The sequence below is a fragment of the Microtus ochrogaster genome, unplaced genomic scaffold (assembly GCF_000317375.1).
Source record: "Microtus ochrogaster isolate Prairie Vole_2 unplaced genomic scaffold, MicOch1.0 UNK7, whole genome shotgun sequence".
NCBI lineage: Eukaryota > Metazoa > Chordata > Mammalia > Rodentia > Cricetidae > Microtus > Microtus ochrogaster.
The window spans coordinates 3,551,589-3,573,164 of record NW_004949105.1 but is presented as its reverse complement, the minus strand read 5'-3'; the positions used below and the strand labels follow the sequence as shown (position 1 = coordinate 3,573,164).

The window sequence follows — 21,576 nt, the reverse complement described above, 5'->3', positions numbered from 1 at the left end:
TTCCCCATGCCCATCTCCTGGGTTTCCTCAGAGCAGGGAGCAAGGAAACTGAGATTCCAGATATGGTCTAATTGTATGCTGTTGGCGGTAGGAGATATGGTTCATGAGTTTTTTCCTTTGTGTATATGAAATGTGACGTGATTTAAGCAACTATCTAGGGCTATTCTAGTCTAATAGCCTCTAAGAAGCTGTGGGCTTTTGTTGTTGTTTGAGGTGTACCTGAAAAAGCGCCATCCTCCTGCCTCAGCTTCCCTGTGCTAGGATTACAATTACAGTCCACCACAACTAGCTAATAATTCTTATTAATTGATGAATTAATAATTTTTCTGTGTATGACTGTTTTGACTACATGTATGTTGTCTTAGGGTTTTGGTGCTGTGCAGAGACACCATGACCGTGGCCACTCTTATAACGGAAAACATTTCACTGGGGCTGGCTTATAGTTCAGATGCTTACTTAGCCCATTATCGTCATGGCGAGAAACATGGCAGTGTGCAGGCAGACATGGTGCTGGAGAAGGAGCTGAGAGTTCTACATCTTGATCCGCAGGCAACAGAAGGAGAATGTGCCGCACTGGGCATAGCTTGAGCCTATAAGACCTCAAGATCTCCCTCCACAGTGGCACACTTCCTCCAGCAAGGCCATATCTACTCCAACAAGGTGACACCTCCTAATAGTGCCACTCCCTATGGGCCAAACATTTAAACATGTAAGTCTATGGCGGGGGCATTCCTAGTCAAACCACGTATGTCTATGTACCATGTTGGTGCCTGGTGCCGCAGGCAGCCAGAAGAGAACAGTGCGTCCCTGGAATTGGAGTTACAGAGGGTTTTGAGCTGCCATGTGGGTGCTGGGAATCAAACTCAAGTCCTCTTGAAGATCATTCAGCGCTTTTAACCATGGAGCCATCTCTCCAGCCCCAGCTAAAAGTTCTTTCAATGAGTCAGTAAAGATGATTTTTCTGTTGTGTCTGTTTCAGAATATCTTAAAAACTCAAATACTGAATCAGGTGCCGAATGGACGCATTCAGGTAGGGTCACCCTGTCGGCCCTGATAGCAGCTCAGACCAAGGCAGGTCCTAGGGTGGAGGCAGGGGCCTGCAGACCTGTGAGGCTTCAGTGTGAACGTACAGGAATAGCATTCGCTGACCTTCCTTTCTGGAAGTCAGTCAGCTTCTGAGGAGAATGGTAATGCTAGCATGTTGCTTTGTAATGATAGTGATGAAATTCCAGGCTGGACTCTGGGTGCCGGGGAGAAGGATGTTCTAACTGGATACATAGTTTGCCTCTTCTTGCCCATAGCATGACCAGGGAGGCCACACCTCAGCCTCCATTTCCTGAGGTGAAATAGAGGTCAGTCCCTTGTCCCTTCTCAAGCTCTGCTTCTTTTTTCCCTAGCCTCCAGCACTCTGACACACACTTTCACTTCCAGAACTCCCAGAGAGAGCCCTTCCCTGAGCTTCCCCATATTCAGAGGGACTGTCCTGCCCTGTTAAAGGTCTCTTACTTATCTTTGGTCCTGAGCCACTGATGTGAATCTGATCACTGCTGAATCTTTGGGGTGACTAGCTGCACAGGTGTGACTCTAGCATAAATACGAACCATGGTGCTCACTTCAAAGAGAGTAAGAAGCCATTTATTCTGGGCCAGATGTGGTCCAGGGAAACAGAGACAGGTTTGTAGGAAAAGGCTACGGTAACTTTTTTCTGTCACAAAACGAAAGAAGTAGTGGATCGGTGCATTTGCCAGATGTGTTGACAGGGACACCAGTTAGCTGGGCTGCAGAAGAACAGGAAGTCCTGCTTTGGGTTTCGGGTGCTACCTGATGACCTTAGCTTTAGGTCTGATGGAAGCCAGTGACCTCATGCTAACCTCTTTTATACCTATTTCCTTCTAACGAAAGCTTTTCCTCCTGGGGCAAGGGTGGATTTGGGGAGGGGGGTTAGGGGGAGGGTCCTAGGGCTCCAGCAGCTACAGAAACTAACAAGATAAGAAGGTCAGAAAGTTTGAAGAATCACGGAGGCTCTCCCCAGAGGAAACCTCGTCTGCCTGCCAGTTGTGCAGGGGTCCAAGGATGCGGATTTTATGAGTCACCACCTGTGCTCAGGTGGTAGTTCAGCTATGCAGCTGCTTCTGGGTTGTCCATGCTCCTAGAAGTAACCCCAGAAAACTCTGCTTCCGCCAGATGGACTTGGGTGCCATCGTCTGCCTTTAATACCCTATCTGGTGAATAGACCTTTGTTCCTGTCTCCCCAGCAAAAAACCACCAAGAGTTTAAGTCAGACACAGAGGTTGGAAGTGAGTGTCTATTAAGGGGACTAAAGACAGCTCAAGATAATTTCGGCTCTCTCTGTGTGACAGTCAAATTCTCTACAACCATGCAGTTTGAGTCTGTCTGTCTGCTGGATCTTCAACACAGATGTGGTCCAGAGACGCTCATCTCTCACCAGAACGTATGCCTATGATAGAGTCCGAGCTGATTGCCTCTCTGTGAGCCACAGACTGTCTGTCCTTGGCATGCCTCTCATCATGGTTGCCCAGGCTGCTTGTTTTTCCTGCTCCCTTTGTTGGTACACAGGACTCAACCAGTTCTGATAGGGATATTAAGGTGTCTCTTTCCTTCATCCCCCCACTACCGCTCTTTGAGCTGCCTAGTCCTGTGCTGCCTGAGGCCAACTGGACAGAGCAGAGGGCCCTGGGAGCACCCTGAGGGCCGAGAAGACAGAGGCTATTGTGGTGGGCCTGTGTGAAGAGGGTGCTCTCTCTCGATACCCCACTGGATCACAGGAGTCAGAGATGGAAAGCATTTGGTTAAAGTGTCCACCACCACCCACCCCCAACCCCCAACCCCTGGCAGGTGCCCTTCTGTTCTTCTGAGGAATCACTTTCTCCTCTTGGCCATCTTTGCTCCTCGCCTCTCCCTCCAGTTCTAGTGAGCAAAGCAAGAAAACAGGCAGTTGTTGCAGAAGCCCTGAGACAAAAGGTCCCTGTTCCCCACAGGAACAATGTGCCCTTCTCCCACGGCATTGTACAGAGCCACTGAAAGAGCCCCAGTGAGAGCCAGCCTTATCTCCGTGGTCCCAAAGTCACCTCTGTTTCGTAGTGTCAGCATCTCTCCCTTTGGCCTCCGTTTATCACAGGAAGCCTAGGTGGAGGCAGGGACAGAACTAGATCTCTATGGTGAGAAAGCCCAAGGGCATGGACTGCCAAGCTGCGCCTTCTTTAGCTTACCAATGTGCATCAGTTAGCAGGTCAAAGCTCAGGCTGGTGACACACCCAGAGACCCTGGGTGCATGAGATGAGGGCTGAGGAGGTCAGAGCTCTGTGGGAGGCAGGACTGGCCACTTAAGCTGTGTGACTTCATCCCTGAACTGCATGATCCCTTAGAGAGATACACAAGGAGCATGTTCAGTCTGGGCAATCTGTGTGTGCGTGGAGCGCCCACTTCCTGTTGTTCGAAGCTACTTTCCTTGATGCATCTGTCCACTCTTACCTCCACCAAAGAGTCCCCAGCCTGTTCTGAAGTGACGATGACGAGTAGCTGGGTCAGAGGTAGCTTCTGTGAGCTAGATGGAGGGAGAGGGTTTGGAGGTATTGCAGTGTCAACAAGGGCATCTGGCAGGTGGCAGCCAGGGACACTTGGTCCTGCAGTCTGGGGATTCTGGCCTTGTCCTGGGATGCTGGCAGATACCCTTGTCATGAACTCCTTGCTATCGTCCTGTCGGGCATCCCCTACTGGGAGAAGTGCCAATGGCTGTCTGGCACCCAGAACATAATTTTAGTTTAACCCTAGCACTTCAGATTCATTTTTCTGTGGACAGGGACAGTCATGGGAATCAGGACAGCGCTGCTTTAGTCTTAGCCGCGGGTGGCTCACCAGAGGTTTATCAGACAAAGATGCCATCCATCCAGGCGGTTCAGCTCAGCATCTTCGTGGCTTTGCCGAGATGTGAGAGAAGACAGATTGCACACTGGTACGGGGAGCATCGTAGTGAGTTCAGAGGCCTGCAAGTGTAACTTGTAAAGTCTCCATCACAATCAGGAGAGTGAGCACTGCTCCCTACCCAAACCCACTTTTGTTCTGGGTAATCACATCCCCAAGCTGTCCCTAGAACCACCAAACAAACCCTTCCCACTTCAAGTTGCTTTTGGTCATTCATTACAGCAATAGAAACACACTAAGAACCACCAAAAGCTGGATGAAGGAGCACAGATGCTACAGCAGGATGGAGGGCAGAGAAAGGAGAATCTCTCAACACCCATGGGCCAGCTAGCGTGGTGTGTGCAGCCACAAACAGCAAGAGATTGTCTCACAGTGGAAGGCAAGGACCAGCTCCCTGTGTTGTCCTCAGACTCTCACATGGACAGTGCGACATGCATGTGTTCCCATTCACACATAAGATGCTCATGTGCACACATACCAAACAGACACGACACAGGGTGGGAGGGCACAGAGAGTGGTCAGCTCAGACAGGCATGGTGGCGCCTGCCCATAGGGGCTGGAGGCAGGAAGATCCAGGGTTTCAGATCATCTTCAGCTACATATGGAGTTAGAGGCCACCCTGGGCCATGTGTGATAAATAATGATAGCAGACTGTACCCAAACTCCTCTTTGCATTGGTGTGTAATTACCTTTGTATGGTCTTGCTGCTAATAATAACTACCCTGCCCTGGGTAGTTTATAACCATTATTTCTTACCGTTCTGTAGGCCAGAGTCACCGTCAAGGCAGGAACGATGTCTGCTGAGGACCCGTGTCTACCACCAAGCTGCTATCTGGCAGTCTGTGCCTTCACAGTGGAAGGGAAGGGAGAAGGGAGTGTGGAAGAATGCTAATCCATTCATGCAGGGCGAGTCAGGTACCGTGATGACTTCATCACTTCCTTAGGGTCCTACTCTTGGTAATCACTTCGGCAATTAAGTTTCAACATATGAACTTTGGGGGATACAATCAGACCATATGAATAAAATATGACTCACAAAATACTTTTGTGTGCTCTGTTTGGTTAATCATTTACAATCTAGACATTTCTATGTGCCTGTATCTCAAATCAACCTCCCCAAAGTCTTCTTAGTTCTTTCCCAGGCAATTCTCAGAGCCCTCTGTTCTGGTTCCCATCACCATAGATGGCTTTAGTTCCTTTTTGAGTTTAACTGAAGGCATGTGCTCCATGGGCTTTCTCGTGGAGTGTAGTACTTTGAAACTCATGTTTTTTTGGTGTGCCACCCTATGTGCCTTTCTCTCTTCCACCCCTGAATGAGGCACCAAGAAGTCCCATTCCCTATGAGCTGCCTAATTTTTTGTCAGCTGGATACAAGCTAGAGTCATCTGGGAAGAAAGAAACTCAGTTGAGAAAATGTCTCCATCAGACTGGCTATTGGGCATTTCTTGATCAACCTTTGGAGTGGAAGGACCCAGACTGCTAGGGACAGTACCGCCCCTGGGCGAGCGATCCTGCTGGTTTTAGAAAGCAGGGTGAGCAAACCATGGGAAAGAAGCCAGGAAACATCCCTCCATGGTCTCTGCTTCAGGTGCTGCCTCCAGATCTCCACTCTCACTTCCCTTTGTGATGATATAACCTGGGGGTTATAAGCTGAAACAAATCCTTTCTTCTCCAGGTTGCTTTTGGTCATGGTCTTTAACACAGAAATAGAATACAAACTAGAATATGGGAACTGTTGGCCCGGAAGGTGAGAACTGTATGTAATCAGTCAATAGAAATTACCCATTCTCAGACACTATTATAGCAACACGACATGGACAAAGGCAACAGTTCCGGGGTAAGGGTAAAATACGGTTATATATATATATCGGTTTTCTGATCACTGTTGCCAAATATTAGCCTAAGAATATGGTGCTTAAAAGAGGAGGGTTTGTTTTGGCTTACGGTTTGAAGAGGCACAGTCTGTCATGGCAGGGAAGGCATGGTGATGAGTGGCTTCTTAGTGGCAGGAGCATGGGTAGCGCTTATGGTATGGTACCGAACAAGAAATGGAGTGGGCAGGAAGGGGGGTTGGGGTATATACCGCAAGGCACACCCTCCCAGTAACCCTCTTCCTCCAGCTAGACGCCACACCCTAAGGATTCACAATCTCCAAACAGTGCCACTAGCTGGGGACCAAGTGCTGAACTATGTGAACCTGTGGTGGGAGGCACATTCCACACAGAAGCCCTAGCAGTAGACTAACAATATCTACTTGGAGCTGTGGCTGATCTTTTCATTTTGACCACACCATGAGATGAGTGGGAATTGTTAAGTCTTGACTAAAGGCCATTCAGTGCTTTTTGAGTGGTTAGGGTATTCTGTGTCCTATCTGGAGTTCAGTAAGATATTTTACCCTGTTTTCTTCTAGAAACTTGACAATCATTACATTTAGTCTGTGATTCATTTTTCAAATTTGGTTCTAAGATTAAATTTTTAACAATCATATTTGCTGTGCCTAGCACCCCTCTCCTTACACTATTTGGTTTACTCGGTACATTGTTTAGATGCTTAGGGCAATGCTGAATGGGTAGGGACAACTGAAGTCTGTAATACACCATTCTCGGTATCTGACAAACAGGCAGATAAAAACCATCGGGAAAGGTCATGACCTAATTGACAGGTTCAAAACATTACATCACTGAATGGAGCACATGAGTCTGATTACATAACAGATGTAGTTCAATGCTCATAGAACATCTGTGAGCACAGTGCTAGTCATAAAATGTCTTTAATAGGTTAAAAGATTAAAACCATATACTGCTGGGCCACAGTAGACTTAAGCTTTACTTGCATAACTAAATATATTTATGTATTTATAAATGTATTTACATGATAATAAAGAGAAACTCCCTAAATGTTTGATAATTAAGCCTAACTTTTCTTGGTATACCGTGGGTCAAAGAGGACTTAAGATGGAAAGTCCCCACTTCCACCTGTGGGCTCACAAACATGGCCATGTGTGAAACCACAATAGATTGGAAGGGCGTGAGCCTGCCCAACTCCTTTCTGGCCCTGCCTGCTGTGATCCTCCTGAACTCCGGGGTTCATTCACGGCCTTGGGGGATGCTGTGTGCTCTTTTCTCCAGCAGAAAATGCCATCAAACAGACATATTTCCTCCCTGAAAGTTGCTTAGAAAATGTTCTCCACGAACCAGCAGAGTGCCAAACCAGTCCTTCTGAATGTGAGTGACAGACAGTTGCATGGCTGGGGCAAACTGTGGGGCCACTGGCAATGGCAGCAGGATTTATCCCTACTGTTTGTAATGGCTTTTTGGGAACCTATTCTCTTTGAATGGATATCTTGCTCAGCCTAGATACAGTAGGGAGGGCCTTGGACCTTCCCCAAAGCAATGTGCCTTACCCTCTCTGAGGAGTGCATGGGGGGTAGGGTGGGAGGTAAATGGAAGGGATGGGAGGAGGAGAGGGAGTGGGAATTGGGATTGGTATGAAAAATGAAAAAGATAGTTTGTTTTCTTTAAAAAAAGGAAAAGAATAAAAAATAATAAAAAAAGGAAAAAAAATGTCCAGTTCTTTGAGTAGCTTCCCAAAGGTCTTCCACAGAGACAATAGGAGAGTCTTCCGTGTGTTCAGACAGGTCTGAGAGAGCATTAGAAAACAACACAGTCCATTCCCATAACTTCAGCGAGTGCTGCTTACAACTATGGAGTATCAGCGTACTTAAGCTGTCATCTGATTTCCTCACTCATTGTAGCCTGATTCTACAGGGAAGTACCTAACTACAGAGCACACCGGCTTTGTGGACACTAAATGTGGAACAGATATCTCTTTAACTCATTCTGCAGTTAGTTAAGTGAGATTAGAGTCTCTAGGAAGCCTGGCCTTCCCACAGCTCTCATTGCTTTGCGGGAGAGTTAACAGTCTGGCATGGGACCAAGCACTAACTAGACTAGGTAGCACTTTGATGGTTGCTGTCTTTTTTTTTAGTAGTTGTTTAATGATTTGCTTTCCTTTACACTGACAAAACAAAGGTTTATTCTGATCAAGTTCAATTACCCAGAAAGGCCCTTCCAGAATATCCCAGTGCTTTTCTATGCAGACACTTGGGAGGCCCTTCCATACTCACCATGGCCCATAGTGTAATACTCCTGGTCTCCACAGCGCCACCCTTCCAGGATCAGGAATCTGGCCGAAGATAGGCTCTCCAAGCATAGCTTTCTGCTCTAGGGAGTTGTGCAAGGACTCGGGTCCGAAAAACAAGAGCCTCCCGGCGACCGGCAAGCTGTAAAACGGTCCAGAGAGTTGGTGATCTGAGGTCACTGTTGGGTCTGGATTTCTAGCCCCTGTAGTGGCAGGACCAGAAGCAGCTGACGCTGAGCAGTCCGGACGGCCTAAGCAGGCAGGGCAGGGTGGATACTCCAGATCCAATGGGTTGTCCTCCTGATGTCCCCTGCCCACAGGAGAAAGTCTGCCAGAAGGTGGATGCTGGGGTCATGATGGATGTGATATCTGCTCTGCACTACCTGCCCATGGGACCCAAGATGAGAGAGTCTGACAGGGATAGAAAGATCAAAGATGGGATGGGGTGAAGCGTAGTTCAGCGCCCCCTGCCCACAGGAGCCTAGACCAGGGATCTGCAGGAAGCAGCAGATGGTGGGGTCACGATGGGTGGGGTGCCTATCTTGTGTTCCTCGCCTGCGCCAGCGCAGCTCCCAGTGTCCCACAGAGGGCGGATGCTCGGGAAGCACACTCTGGCCCCGTGCCACTCGCTCAAGTGAGCCGCCCAGGCGTCTGAAGGGGAAAGCGCCCACTCTGGGGCACTGCGAACCGGCGTCCTTCTCGTGCCTTCTATACCCGGGAGCGCCTGGCAGGCAGCATCTCTCCCACGCGCCCAGGGCTCGGGGCGTTGGGCTGGGGGCGGGGCAGGGAGGGGGCGGGGGCCGGCGGCCACGTGGCCTCGCAGGAATGCGCGGGCGCGAGGGCCGGGCGCCTCCAAGGAACGGGCAGGAACGCTGGCCAGTGGGCACCAGACACGGCCCGCTCTGGCCAATCACAGCGAGGTGGGCGGGGCTTCCCCCGGAGGGCGGGGTGGGAGCGCATCGCGGGCGGGGCGCGCGGGGGGCGCAGGACAACTGGCGGACGCAGACGGCGGATGGCGCCCAGCCCCTTGGTGAGTGAGCACGGCGACCCCCTCCTTCCCCAGGCCGCTTGCACGGGCTGCTTCTTTGCTTTAAAAGTTGCACTTTTGCCCAGCTCCCCCAAAGTAGCCAAACCCCACCCAGAGTTTGCGGGAGCCGCGCACACAGTGTCACAGATGGCAGCGAATAGTCACCCCCACCCCCCAACACACACACAAGTTCACTGCTGTCTCTGTCACAGGGCAGCAAGGAACTCCCAACTTCAGTTTTGGTTGTCCCCAATCTGGTCGGTATTCCCCTCTCTAGGCCCTACACGACCCCCCTGCCAGACTTAGCAGTGTCTCTGGACACAGGACAGCAAGAAGCACCCCCAAATGTACAGGTGGCCCCTAGGCACAGACGGAAGCAGGCGGGCTCTCAACATTGAGGTGTCCCCAGGCTTAGGTAAGGCATCGTGCAGCCCTCTATCCCTAGACACAGGTAATGAGAAGCCCCCTCCCCCCAACTTCAGTTGGCATTCCTAGACACAGAGCAGTGACCAGCCCTCTAACTTCAGTGAATGTTCCTAGCATCATGGATGTCCCACAGCCTGAGGAGAAAGCTCTGGGGTATGTGCAATAGTGACTTACAGTGTCTGGCCTGGAGATGTGGGGTGAATTCACGGGGTGCTGGAATTGCATGGGGAAAGTCAGACTGAATGCGGATGCTTAGGATCCTAAGGTCCCCTTTAGAGTGAAGGTGACGGCTATTGGTTTTGTCACCCACCATTGCTCAATAATCGAGATCTTGGTCTGATGTGCAGAAAATAAAAGCAGGTGGCTGGGCCTGGGACGCTCTGTGGGACCCCATGCTTTGAATGCAGTGTTTGAGCTTTTAATGAGTTTGTCAGTTCCTAGAGGGCAGTAGGTGTGCTTGGTGTGGACTCTAATGCTGGTGTGACTCAGTTACAGCTTTTGCTGGAGGAAGAGGTTCTTGTGAACTCATGGGGCAGGAATCTTTTTTTTTTTCTTCTCTTTGGCTGGGACACACTCTAAGCTGTGTCGCAGTGTTTCGAATCTGAGCAAGGGACAGCATTTTCACTGCTAGGTGACTTTTTTCCTTTTCCCCCTTTTTTTCTTGATAGAATCTAGGTCCTTGCACATGCTGGTAACTACTGCTGAACACCTTGTATGGCAGATGCTCTACTGCTGAGCTACCCCACAGCCTATTAAAAATACCCCCCACGTGCTATTAAAAATCTGTCTTGGCACTTGAAGGCCTGAGTTAGGAGAGGCTCTTGAGTCTTCATATTAACGAGGAGCCGGGGTTGGGTTGTGACTCAGGGGTAGAACACTTGCCTGGCAGGCAGCAGGCTGGGTTTGATCCCAAGCAAGTGCCAAATAAATAAATACACAGATAAAGTTGTCATGGATGGCTAAATGAGAATGCCTCCACAGGGGGAGAAGTCTTGGTTCCTAGTTGGTGATGCTGTTTGGGTGGCTTTAGGAGGGGTGAATGGTCTCGATGGAGGACCTGTGTCCTTTGGGGTGTCAAAGCCACACCCCATTCCGAGTATATTCTCTTTGAATATGCTTGTGAACCAGGTGTGAGCTCTCAGCTGTCTCCGCTGGCCACCACACCCGCTGCCTTGCCCCCCTCAGTGATGATGGTGGACTTCCATCCCTCAGGAACCAGCTGCCCAAATACACCCTCCCTTCTGCAAGCTGCCTTGGTCATGGTGGTTTATCACAGCAATAATAAAGTAACTAACACCATACATATCTCAAAGACCTGTTTTCCCCAAAAAATTAACTTTCGTTAGGAAAGAGTCTTGAGGTTTAAATTAGTATCTTTACATGTGCACCACTCGGTTCCAGCACTGACAGCTTTCTCTCACCTCATTGGCTTCTGTGTCACGCACGAGTTACCGTGTGTGAAGTCGCCATCCAGAGTTAGTGGTTCATGATTTCTCAGAGGGAGGGTTGCTGTATTTGGTGATGCCCATCATTTGCCTCACCATACAGACCGGTTACTGACCAAGGAGTTCGCTACCGAGGGATGACGTGAAGTTAGTTATTGGGAATAACCTTTTTTTTCCTTTTTTTTTTTTTATGTCGTCATGCTTGTACAAGCTCTACTACTGAGCTACCCTCCCCCCCAGCCCTCTTTGTCTTCCAGTGTTTGGTTCTTGTAGATTCATCAATGACATTTATCAAACTACCTCTTGCTGTTCTGATGTGCTGCTCCTTCCAGTGAGGCTAGAAGCAAGCATTGGGCGGTTCTAAATGGAGACGTTCTAGGTGGGGAGGGCTGTGTGCCTGGGCCCTGGGTTACCTGATGGAGTCACTCCTAGCCCTGTGGCTGCCTGCTCTTGGCACACTGCTCACGTGTGACGTCCCCGGGAGGATAAAAACACTGTCTCCCAGAAAGTGTTCTGTGTTCACCAGAGGCCAGTGACAATCCAGCAGCCGTGGCTGCTGTCATCTGTGGATAATAGTGTAAGCCATTCTCGTAATCAGAGGAAAGCCCTGTTCTTTAATTGCACGGCTCAAAATCCTAAGTACACAATGGAAGGCTGTGTCTGGAGATCTGGAGATACTCAGAGCATTTTTTTTTTTTTTTTTATTTTTGAGACAGGGTTTCTCAGTGTAACAGTCCTGACTGTCATGGAATTCGCTTTGTAGCCCAAGCTGGTCTTGAACTCACTGAGATCCCCCTGCCTCTGCCTCTCGAGTGCTGGGATTAAAGGCGTGCACCACCACCACCCAGCAGTTCAGAGCATATTGACGTCTGTCCGTTCCTGAGTACAGTTTGCTTGGGTGGAGGGGTAACTACGCAAGGCTACGTTAGACACAGTGTGCTACACTGTTAATTATTGTCGGGGCAGAGCTGCGCTCTTGTTAGCCGCGCTCTCTGGAGATGCGATTTGGGGACAGACAGTACATTGGGGTGGTTGTTCAAGGACAGACAGCTTGGAAGGGTCTGAAATGAACTGAGAATTGGTGTCAGATGGTCCAGGAGTATATCTGTGGACAGGTAGCAAGGTGGTGGCCTTGGTCGGGACCTGGGCTGCAGCCTCTGGAGAGAGGTAACATCTATAGGAACATGTGGGGTACAGTGTACCTGCCATCAGCTCCTTGGCTGAGTGTACCCTCTTCAGGGCCTTCTGCCCCACCCCATTGACCTGGCTTCCTGCAGTCCTGAATGATGGCTTTGGCCCCTTTCTGTGTGTGAGTTTTCAAATCTTGATTCTGAAACGAAGCAGTGATTTTTCCTAGTGCCGCTGCCAGTCTCTTTCCGGCTTTACCGTTTCTTGTTTTTCCTTGTGTCACGGTAATGCACTCCTGCCAGTGGAAGGTGGGGTCTGTGGGTTGTTAGGTTTTGACAAGACAATGGGGAAGAGGTGAAATGCTTTTCAAAAGTTATTAGGTTTAATGTTTCTGCCTTCCATCTGTCACTTTTTGATATGGGAAGTGATTTGGGCTGTAAAATACAACATGAAAAGTTGTACAAAACCAAGCACAGGGGCACACGCTCACAATCACAGCCCTGGGGAGGCTCAGGCAGTACAATGTTGAGTTTGAGACTAGTTTTGGCTGCTTACCAGACTTGGTCTTCAATCCAACGGGGAGCTGTGACGGTCATATGAAGGGTCTTGTAGGAGAAGCTATGGACAAGCGTGCCTAGTGGGTCTAGTGTGGCTCTTCCATATGGCGGTGGCCTGGGTGAGTTAGTGTCCTGCAGAGGAATGAGGTGCTGGTTGGTCCAGGCCAGGCTACAGTCCTCAGGAGGGGCTGACAAATGGGCCTGATCTGTGACAACAGGAGCACCTGTCCATGGCTTGCTGCAGAGAACTGGCTCTCATCACTGGGCCTGCTATCCTGAAGGTGTGGGCTGCCTTAGACACTGAGGCTGGTTTTCATTGTGGGCGTGGCTGGTGGGTATAATCAAGCTTCCCCTGAACCTGTGGCGCTTTTTTTCAGTGCTGGGGATTGAACCCAGGACCTTGCACATGCTGGATGAGTGTCCTACCACCCAGCCACAGCTCCATCCTGAGGTCATTTCTTTACAGAGAAAGCCTTGCGGACATTTGCCTTGAGATACAGCACTAAAGAGAAAACTCTAGAGTCGTATGTTACATGATGACGTTGTGTCTCATCGGTGCGGACTATATAGGCAATCAGTTGTAATGCTCACATGTGGCCTGCAAGCATTCGTGAGGTAGAGACTGGAAGATCACTTTAGGTTTTGGGTCACGCGGAACTGTTAGTAAATTCTAGGTCAGCTGGGCTACAGTGTAAAACCCTTTTTGAAATAAACAAAACAAGATAAAAGAAGAAAAGACATGGGAGAAGCCAAGGAAACAGGTGTATATGTTTGGGTTTTTTTGGTGTCTTTCTTCCTCTGTTCCTCCTTCTTTCCTTCCCCCTTCCTTCCCTCCCTCCTTCCCTCCCTTCCTCCTTCCATCTCTCCTTCCTCCCTCCCTCGCTCCCTCTCTCCTCCTTCCCACCCTCTCTCCTACCTCCCTCCCTCCCTCTCTCCTTCTTTCCCTCCCTCCCTCCTTTCTCCCTCCTTTTTACTCCCTCCTTCCCTCCCTCCCTCTCTCCCTCTCTCTCTCCTTCCTTCCTTCTTCTCATGCTAGGGTGTGTGCCCCCCAGCTAGGTCCTATGGCGACTTACTGTTTCATTCTGTTGTTCCATTTTTTTAAAAGGGAAAATGGAGTCATGATTTCAGTTTGGTTTCTGGTTTTCTTTAGAGACTAGAAGCACAATTAGTTGAAGTGGTCTTCGGTGCTCATCTCCTTAGTTGTAAGCTCAGGATTGAAGGCCCAGTCTCTGGAGAGGATAAATGGTCTGGTGTCGGCATGGTGAGGCTGACCTGCAAGGCTAGGCCTTGTGTCATACAGTGGTGTTTTCACTTGGCTCCTTACGGCCATGATGATGACCATGGTGACCCGATGGTGAGGACCAAGTGTGGACAGGTCCAGGGGTTTTCCCAGCTGAGTGACTCCATCTCCCAAGGCCTGGGTTTGTGTATGAGAACCCATGGAGTGTGTCACCGCGCTGTGTGGGCCCAAGTCTCACTGGGTCAGGGGTCGCATGGGTGGGGTGCTTTTAAGGCCTTGCAGAGATAGCCTTTCTGTATAGACTCGGCCAGTTTGCCTCTTGGCATTGGTCAGCCTTCTGTCTTTAGAAGAGATAAGGACTTTGATTGATGATTTCAAGCGAACAGGATGTTCTCACGGGAGCATGTTAGCTGGGGTTCTGGGGGGGTGTCCAGAGGGTCTTTCAGCTCAATGGGGTGGAAGCCGCTCACAGTGAGCAGGTTGGGAGAGCTCAGGTGGGCACCAGCAGCTCCATCCGAGAACAGAGTGGGAGCTGCTCTATGGAGCATTGTGGGAGAGGGCATCTCTGAAGGCGTGGTTCTGTGCTATGTAGAACAGGCCACTTTCAGTCAGTGCCAAAGACTGAACACTCACATTTGGTTCTGAGAATGTCAGAGGAACACAATTCTCCATTGACAGCCCAGGCCCAAGAGTCTGAAGCCGAAGAGGGTGCTGCAGAGCCCGGGGCTCTGGCCCGGACGGGCAGGTCCTCTGCTGTTAGAATAGCGTCTAGACACGCAGGGCTCCGGATGATTTCATAGGAAGGAATGAGAGGTGCAGTGTTTTGCCAGGCAACGAAAGCAGTTGGGAAAATAATCATAGGTCCTTGAAGAGAGGAAGGGAGATTGATGTTGTCCAGGATGTGTGGTCTCCTCGGGGGATTCTCTGTGGAGGTGGGAGAGCCGTTTCTGGAAAGAATCCCTTCCGCCCTCCATTGTGTCTAGACAGAAGGTCAGCAGAGGGCGGGACTCCCCTTGAGACCACAGGGAAGAGGTCTAGCCTGCCTGGATTTACCTGTCACCTGAGGAGATTTTCAGTTCCATACCAAGGACATTTTGCAGAGGGCTCATCTTCATAGTCCTTGGTGAGCACCCCTTTTTAAATTTTTTTTCCATACAATATATTTTGATCATGAAGTCTGTAAGACAAAAAAAAAAACAAACAACAAAACAAAATGAAACAAAGCAAAAACAAATAAAAGACAAATCATAGAGTTTGTTTTGTATTGGCCAACTACTCCTGGGCATGGAGCCAACACTGGAGTTCAGTTAGTTGATATACCCAGGCCTCTCCTCTGGAAAAAACTGTCTTTTCCTTTGGCGGGCACCTCTCAGTTGAAAGTCCCTGCTCGGTTAGGTGTGGAACCCGTGTCTGCTACCCCTCTGTGTACTCCCTGCTCGGTTAGGTGTGGAACCCGTGTCTACTTACCCCTCTGAGTACTGGGATCCCGTCTGACATGAACCTGTGCAGGCCTCTGTGAATTCACATAGACACACACCAGTGTTGTTGTGTCTGGATGATGCTGTTGTCTTGGAGACAGACTGACGGCTGTGGGGCTGGAGTAATGACTATGTAGGGTAAGAGTAACCGAAAGCCAGGGTGGTCTTTAAGCAGCTCTGTCCCTATTTTCACAGGACGGCGTTGATCCTGCAGGAAGAAGGGGAAGGCAAGCCTGCCCATTCTGAGAGTCACTGATCAGGTGTGGGTTGTGCTGGCCATTAGTCGGCCAGCTTTGGGAAGATGGGAACTTGAAATGACAAGCTTTGCTCATGGATTTGAACCTGGGTCTAAGAGAAAGAAGAATTGGGGATGACCCTGGGGTTCTGTTTATCGAGAGAGGAAGAAGCCAGTGGGAGGAAAAGTTGCCCAGGCTTAGATTGGAGTTGTCTGTTGACTGCAGCCCTGAGCCATGGAATGGGCAGCTCCCTTCAGTGTCGTTGTAATGTGTGGTCTTAGGCTTGTAGCTGGTCCTAAAGCTGCAAGTCTCTGGAATCACTTTGGGCCTCAGAGAGTTAGAGGGGAGGGTGGAGAGTGTGGCACCCAGAGCCCTAACCCAGAGAAGCGTGCAGGAAGGGGTACATGGAGCCTGCTGATCCTCAGGTGACCAGGAATAAGTTGCTGATGGCCGTAGAGACAGGGTCTGAATGTTGGCATCTGGCTTGTGGGGAGAGAAGAGTGGAGAAAGCCTCTTCTCCGGAGGGTCCTGTGTGAGAGTCCACACAGCCTGTTTCCTCCACAGGGGCAGAAAGAGCTCCTTGATTCCTGCTTATGGATAGTGGTGCAGACCCATAGGAGAACCACAAGAGAGGACACATTCCTCGGGGTGCAGGGTGTGGTCCTACCACCAACCTCTGTAATGTGGGGCATCCTCCTAACTTGCTCCACTGTTAAACTGGAGGGGCAGGGCAGAAACAGGGTGGTCTTAATTCATACATGGGATCCCTGGACTCCTTCCTACTATTGGCCCCCAGAGGGGCAGCATTCCTCAGGCTGCATGAGTCTGAGTCTCCACAGGCAAAGGAGGAGAGTGGACATTACTACAAGGCCATCTGCAGGGTCACCTATGGCCTCACAAGGTGTAGCTAGGGTCTGAAGCTCAGCTTCGGCCTCTACCACATGATCACCAGCCACACAGAGTTCCCGGGGGTGTGTGGAGTCACTGGCTGGGTCATTGGACAGTGCTGATGGCGGGGTCACTGGCTGGGTCAGTGGGCAGTGCTGATGGTGGGGTCACTGACTGGTTCAGTGGACAGTGCTGATGGTGGGGTCACTGGCTGGGTCAGTGGGCAGTGCTGATGGCGGGGTCATTGGTACTGACTGGGTCAGTGAACAGTGTTGCCTGCAGGATTTGCAGGCTGCTTTTCTTTATCTGAGCAGTTGCAGGTGGTTTGATTTGGCCCTCAGGGACTGTTGGGACGAGAGCTTGCTGACAGCTGGGGACTGGCTGTTGCCAGCAGGGCTGGCCATCCCTGCAGGGAGACAGGAGTCAGTTTGATACTGTTCACACGTGTTTTAGGTATCCATAAAGCCCATGCAGCGAGATCTAGAAAATGTCTGCAAGTAAGCATTCGGGCTGAGAGTGCAGCCCTGCACGTAGTGTGCCTGCAAGCGTGTGCCTTTCCCAGACAAAGTCCCAGCAGGTGAGGAACAACTTTGCTTGCGTCCAGGAAGGGTGTTTGCCACCTGCCACTGGTTACCTCATAGACCAGCAGAGTCTAGCGCAGAGACACAGAGAACCAGTGCAGGGTGGCTTTGCTCTTCTGTAGCGTGCCCAGGCACTGCTGCCTGTTCTGGTTTCTAGCTGGCCTCTGTCTCTGTGATGACATCAGCCTGGGGTTATCTCATGACACTTTGAGTGGTGCCGAGTGACCACGCTCCCTTTGGTCCCCGCTTTTCTGGGCTGTAGAGTTCGAAAGTACTTACTGATTGCTCTCATCTGCTCTACACGGGATTGCTCTCATCTCAGATCATCTCGTCTGCTCTGCCAGGCCGTGAGGCTGTGAAGGGCATGTCTCAGGGCTAGGTCTGTGTTCACAGAGCACAGCTCATCTCTGTTCATTCTTTCATGGGATCCGCTGAGTCTTCAGCAGCCCGAGTCTCAGTAACCTAGACCTGCTTTGGCTCCAGGAATCAAGGCAAAGATGAGGTCGCATGAGTTCTGGGAGATGGGGCACTGCTCTCTCCAGTAGCCATGTGTTCCTCTTGGGAAGGTGGCCTGGATGTGGACAGCCTCCACCTCCCAGTGAGTCTCACATAGCTGTGTCCCGTGCTTCCTGTGGCTTCCCAGCACTTACCAGGAAGAAGGCCTCCCATAAATCCCTTTATTCTTTCAGTTGAAACTCTCGGGTGTCCAGCAGGTATCAGGTGGGGTGATGGGTGGAGGAGGGGCAGGCCTGGATGAGAACATCAGCCACAGATGTTGCCTAGCAAGGCAGCAGTGTGCATGTGTGTGCCCTGTCGAGGTGCCTCACTCTGAGATGCGCACCTGCTGCCTGCATGGCATGTCTCACCTAGAGCCCTTCTGAGAGAGGTTCTGTCACCTCTCATGGGTTCCACAAAGGTCTGGGTACTTGCCAGATCTTGTTGGTAGGCAAAGGGCTTTGGCTTCTATCCTAGGCTCCAGACTTTCGGGCTGTACCCCAAACAATTGCCCTCATTATAGCCCTGGTGTATCTTTCAGATCTCCAAGCTACGGTGTCTTCATCTGAAATAGAAGGGCCTGCTCTCAGGCTGTGGTGCAGTCATGCTGTCAGCTAAGACAGCCAGGCCTGGCTGTGACTCACGGCGTGTGACAGAGAGAGCCAGTACTGGAAGTGCTGCGTGAGTCTCAGAGCTGAGACAGCAGGTGCCCACTGAAGAGGCCTAGCCACTCAGGTAGGCATCTGAGCGGCTTCTGGTGCCCATGAGGGCAAGATGGAGCCACATGGCCAGAGTCGCATGGGGGCAATGCAAGAGGCTTGTATCAGAGAGCACATGCAAGGCTGGCAGATGGAAACTCTGGGTACTGGCAGATGATGGGTTTGGCATGGGCAGGCAGCTCATCTTCATGAGAACATGGTTTGGCTTACTGGAAGTGCCAAAGCCAATACCAAGCCTGCTAATTGGGGTGAAAGAATTCGCTGGGCTGGTTTGGCGTCTTTGATGTTGTGAGGTGCAAATTGTTGCCTGCTCCCCCCTTGTCTTTGGGCAGCAAGTATGTGGAGAGCCTGTGGCTGAAGAGGTGGGGCTGCCACTCACTGGACATTGCATCCACCTGCCTGACACAGGAACAGAAGCCTAAGAAGAAGGTCTCAGAGCAGTTTGCTTTTCTTCCCGCTGTTCTGGTAGAATCTAGGGAGAGTGTGGAGTGATTCCAAGGGGGATTTAGGTCTGGTGTGAGGCTGTCCCAGGCAGGATCCAGGGCTGGTGTGAAGCTGTCCCAGGCAGGATCCAGGGCTGGAGTGGAGTTTTCCCAGGCAGGATCCAGGGCTAGGGTTGAGCTGTCTGAAGCAGGATCTAGGACTTGTGTGGAGTGGTTCCAGGCAGGATCCAGGGTACATATGGAGTGATCCTTGTAAACCTAGGATGGGTATTGAGTGGTTTGGTGTGGGTCAGACTACCCTTCTTGCAAGATATTGTTTCTCAAATTCAGTTTTTCTAATAGATATAGAGAATGAAGCCCAGAAAGCAGACAGGGCGAAAAGCAGCCTTTGGAGCTTAACCCTGCTTCCTGCAGAGGTAGTTAAGGAAATGTCATTGTTGTGCCTGATGAGGAACAGGTTTTACAAAGAAGCCATTGTCAGCACAAAAACCCCCAGCTCTCACCACAAAGGGAATACGAGATTATTCTGGAGCCAAACAGGGATGATTGTGGCTGGGAGCAGATTCACATCCCTATGTAGTGACAGTTTCCAGAAGTGTTTGATAGTAGCAACAAAGGAAGTTACAAGTGAAGGCCCTTGGTTACCTCAGGTAGGTGAGTTCCAGCAAGGCAGAGAAACCTGCTCTAGGCCTCTGGTTGGGGTGGCAGAGGCTAGGGGTCTGTGTTAGTCAGTGTTCTATTGTTGTGAAAAGACACCATGACCACAGCAACTCTTATAAGGAAAACATTTAATTGGGGCTGACTTACAGGTTTAGTTCATTATCGTCATGGTGGGAATCATGTTGGCGTGCAGGCAGACACGGTGCTGGAGAAGTAGCCGAGAGTTCTGCATCTGGACGTGCAGGCAGCAGGAAGAGTGAGTGACACTGGGCCTGGCTTGAGCTTCTGAAGCATCAAAGTCCAGCCTCCATACCACACTTCCTCCAACAAGGCCACACCTACTCCAGCAAGACCACACCTTCAATAAAATAAAGCCCTTTTGTTGTTTTGTTTTTGCTTTTCAAGACAGGGTTTCTCTGTGTGGTTATGTCTGTCCTGGCACTCGCTTTGTGGATCAGGCTGCCTCTAATCATTCAAGCCAGCACAGGGTCTGTTCTGTTTTTACCTAGCAGTCACAAGGATGGTAGATCACGCAGTGGGGTGGGGTGTAACAAATGGCTGTTTAGGGGCTAGGATACCCAAAGATAATTGGACTCTGGACTTGGAGTCTTCCAGCTCTCCACAGTCACTGATGTTCTGGTCAGTAAGCAGCTTTGCAAAGTATTGAATGTAGTGTTGCAGCTTCCCCCTGGGAACTTCACTTAGCACTGCTAAGGTTTAATTGAAGGAAGAGGAAAAACTGTTTGGTTTCTGTGTTGACCTCTGAAATCTAGCTAAAACCTGCTGCCCTGTTGGATGAGAGGGCTCTGGCTGGGGCCGCAGGTTCCCAAACAAATTCCTGGCTGCGGTTCAAGGTGACGTCCTGCGCACTGAGAACCCTTTGTTGTGCTCTGGATTGTCCCTTCTAGGGAGATTTGCAAGTATTTGCAACTAACAGATGGTGAGTTCTGTCATTACAGCTGGGAGTGACAGTGACCTCTTTTCTTGTTGTAGGTTGTTTCTAGAAAGCCCTGACTGGTGTCTCCTGGGAAGGTTTTTTAATGCCAACTTGATGGACAATGTTTCTGCTTGTAGGGGCTCCTGTCCCCTGATCCTGACCAAGCGTGGAGAAAGGAGGCAAGGCTGAGCATGGACCAAGGAGAACCTTCACCTCCTGCACCTGCAGGTAGGGATTCACCTTCTTAGAGGTGCCCCTCGATCTCATAGTCCTGGAGTTCTGAGGACTCCAGCTTCCAGAATCATTAAGTTGCTACTGCTTGGTATGGGGCAAGGAAGAGAAGGTTCATATTGTGCTATAGATGGGTCCTGAGCTTTGACATTTGACCCTGTGGTACAGCAGTGTACCTAGGTGCCAGTGAACTACCTGTCTGTGTTCCAGCATGTGACCTGTCTTCAGCATCTTGGATTCCATGAGGTTTCTTTTGTTTGATCCAGTGTGGGGTCGTTCCTGAGGTGGTGTGTAGTCCACATTTGTGAATAAGCTCTGCCTTCCCGTCATGCTCCCTCAGGAACTGGCAATCTTCTTGAGTCCTGGGAGTGGATTGGGGCAGTGTTCTTCCTGCTTCCTTCCCCTGTGGGCCCCTCAAAGGATAAATTGGGCATCCTCTTCTATCTGCTCAGTTGATAGAGACAAAAGGAGGGACCATTGGTTGGTTCTTTTGAAGACTGTCTGTCAGGGACACTGGTACCCACCCTGCAGATGGAGAAGGAGGCAAGGTCTGCGGGCTAGGGTTAGCTGTGGCTAACCATGAGACAGCTTAGCCACATGAGGCTAGCCATTCCTCTGTGCGTCAGTACCCTACAGGGGTGGGCTGAAAGGGGCTTACATCTGTCACACTGGTTCTGGCCCTCCTGTCCCACTCTGTTTGAGTCTATACGGTGACACATGGAGTCACAAAGAACATGCACATAGCTGTTTCCAGGGAGACATCGTGAACTGGGTAGATGGGAGGTTCCAGTGCAAAGGCCGTGACACTGCCACCATAAGGGGACTCCTGGGTGAGGGAAGGGGAAGGTTCAGACTGGCTCACCTGCTGGGGCTTTCTCCACCCAGGAAACATGGGGTGTGAAAACAAGTTCCAGCCCCTCTCTTCATGAGGATGTATAGGCACTAGCAATTGCTAAGTAGGAAGAGAGGTTTGATTTTCTTCAGTGGTATACATCCTAATGGA

At 50.4% G+C, this 21,576-nt stretch overlaps 1 protein-coding gene and 1 long non-coding RNA gene across 6 annotated transcripts in view; one reads left to right on the top strand and one right to left on the bottom strand.

Moving 5' to 3' along the window:
- Positions 1-952: 952 nt before the first annotated feature.
- LOC113458194 lies at positions 953-7,186 on the bottom strand. 2 transcript variants are annotated; one of them, XR_003378615.1, is made up of 5 exons: positions 4,699-7,186; positions 3,877-4,004; positions 3,493-3,565; positions 3,231-3,381; positions 953-2,928 (listed from the first exon to the last, which is right to left on the bottom strand). It is a non-coding gene; the product is annotated as an uncharacterized LOC113458194 (long non-coding RNA). The 2 variants fall into 2 exon arrangements; XR_003378614.1 differs by having other exon boundaries at positions 3,877-7,186.
- Positions 7,187-9,055: 1,869 nt separating this feature from the next.
- Positions 9,056-21,576, top strand: part of Arhgef10 (Rho guanine nucleotide exchange factor 10) — an 85,783-nt gene continuing 73,262 nt past the window's right edge. For 2 of the 4 annotated variants that reach the window (XM_026788807.1, XM_013353442.2), the window contains exons 1-2: positions 9,065-9,112; positions 20,480-20,570. In XM_026788807.1, coding sequence (XP_026644608.1) covers positions 9,095-9,112; positions 20,480-20,570 — 109 coding nt within the window. In that variant the 5' untranslated portion in view covers positions 9,065-9,094. Of the gene's footprint in view, positions 9,113-18,124; positions 18,319-20,398; positions 20,571-21,576 lie in introns of all 4 variants that reach the window. The other 2 variants (XM_026788805.1, XM_026788806.1) reach the window with 2 other exon arrangements.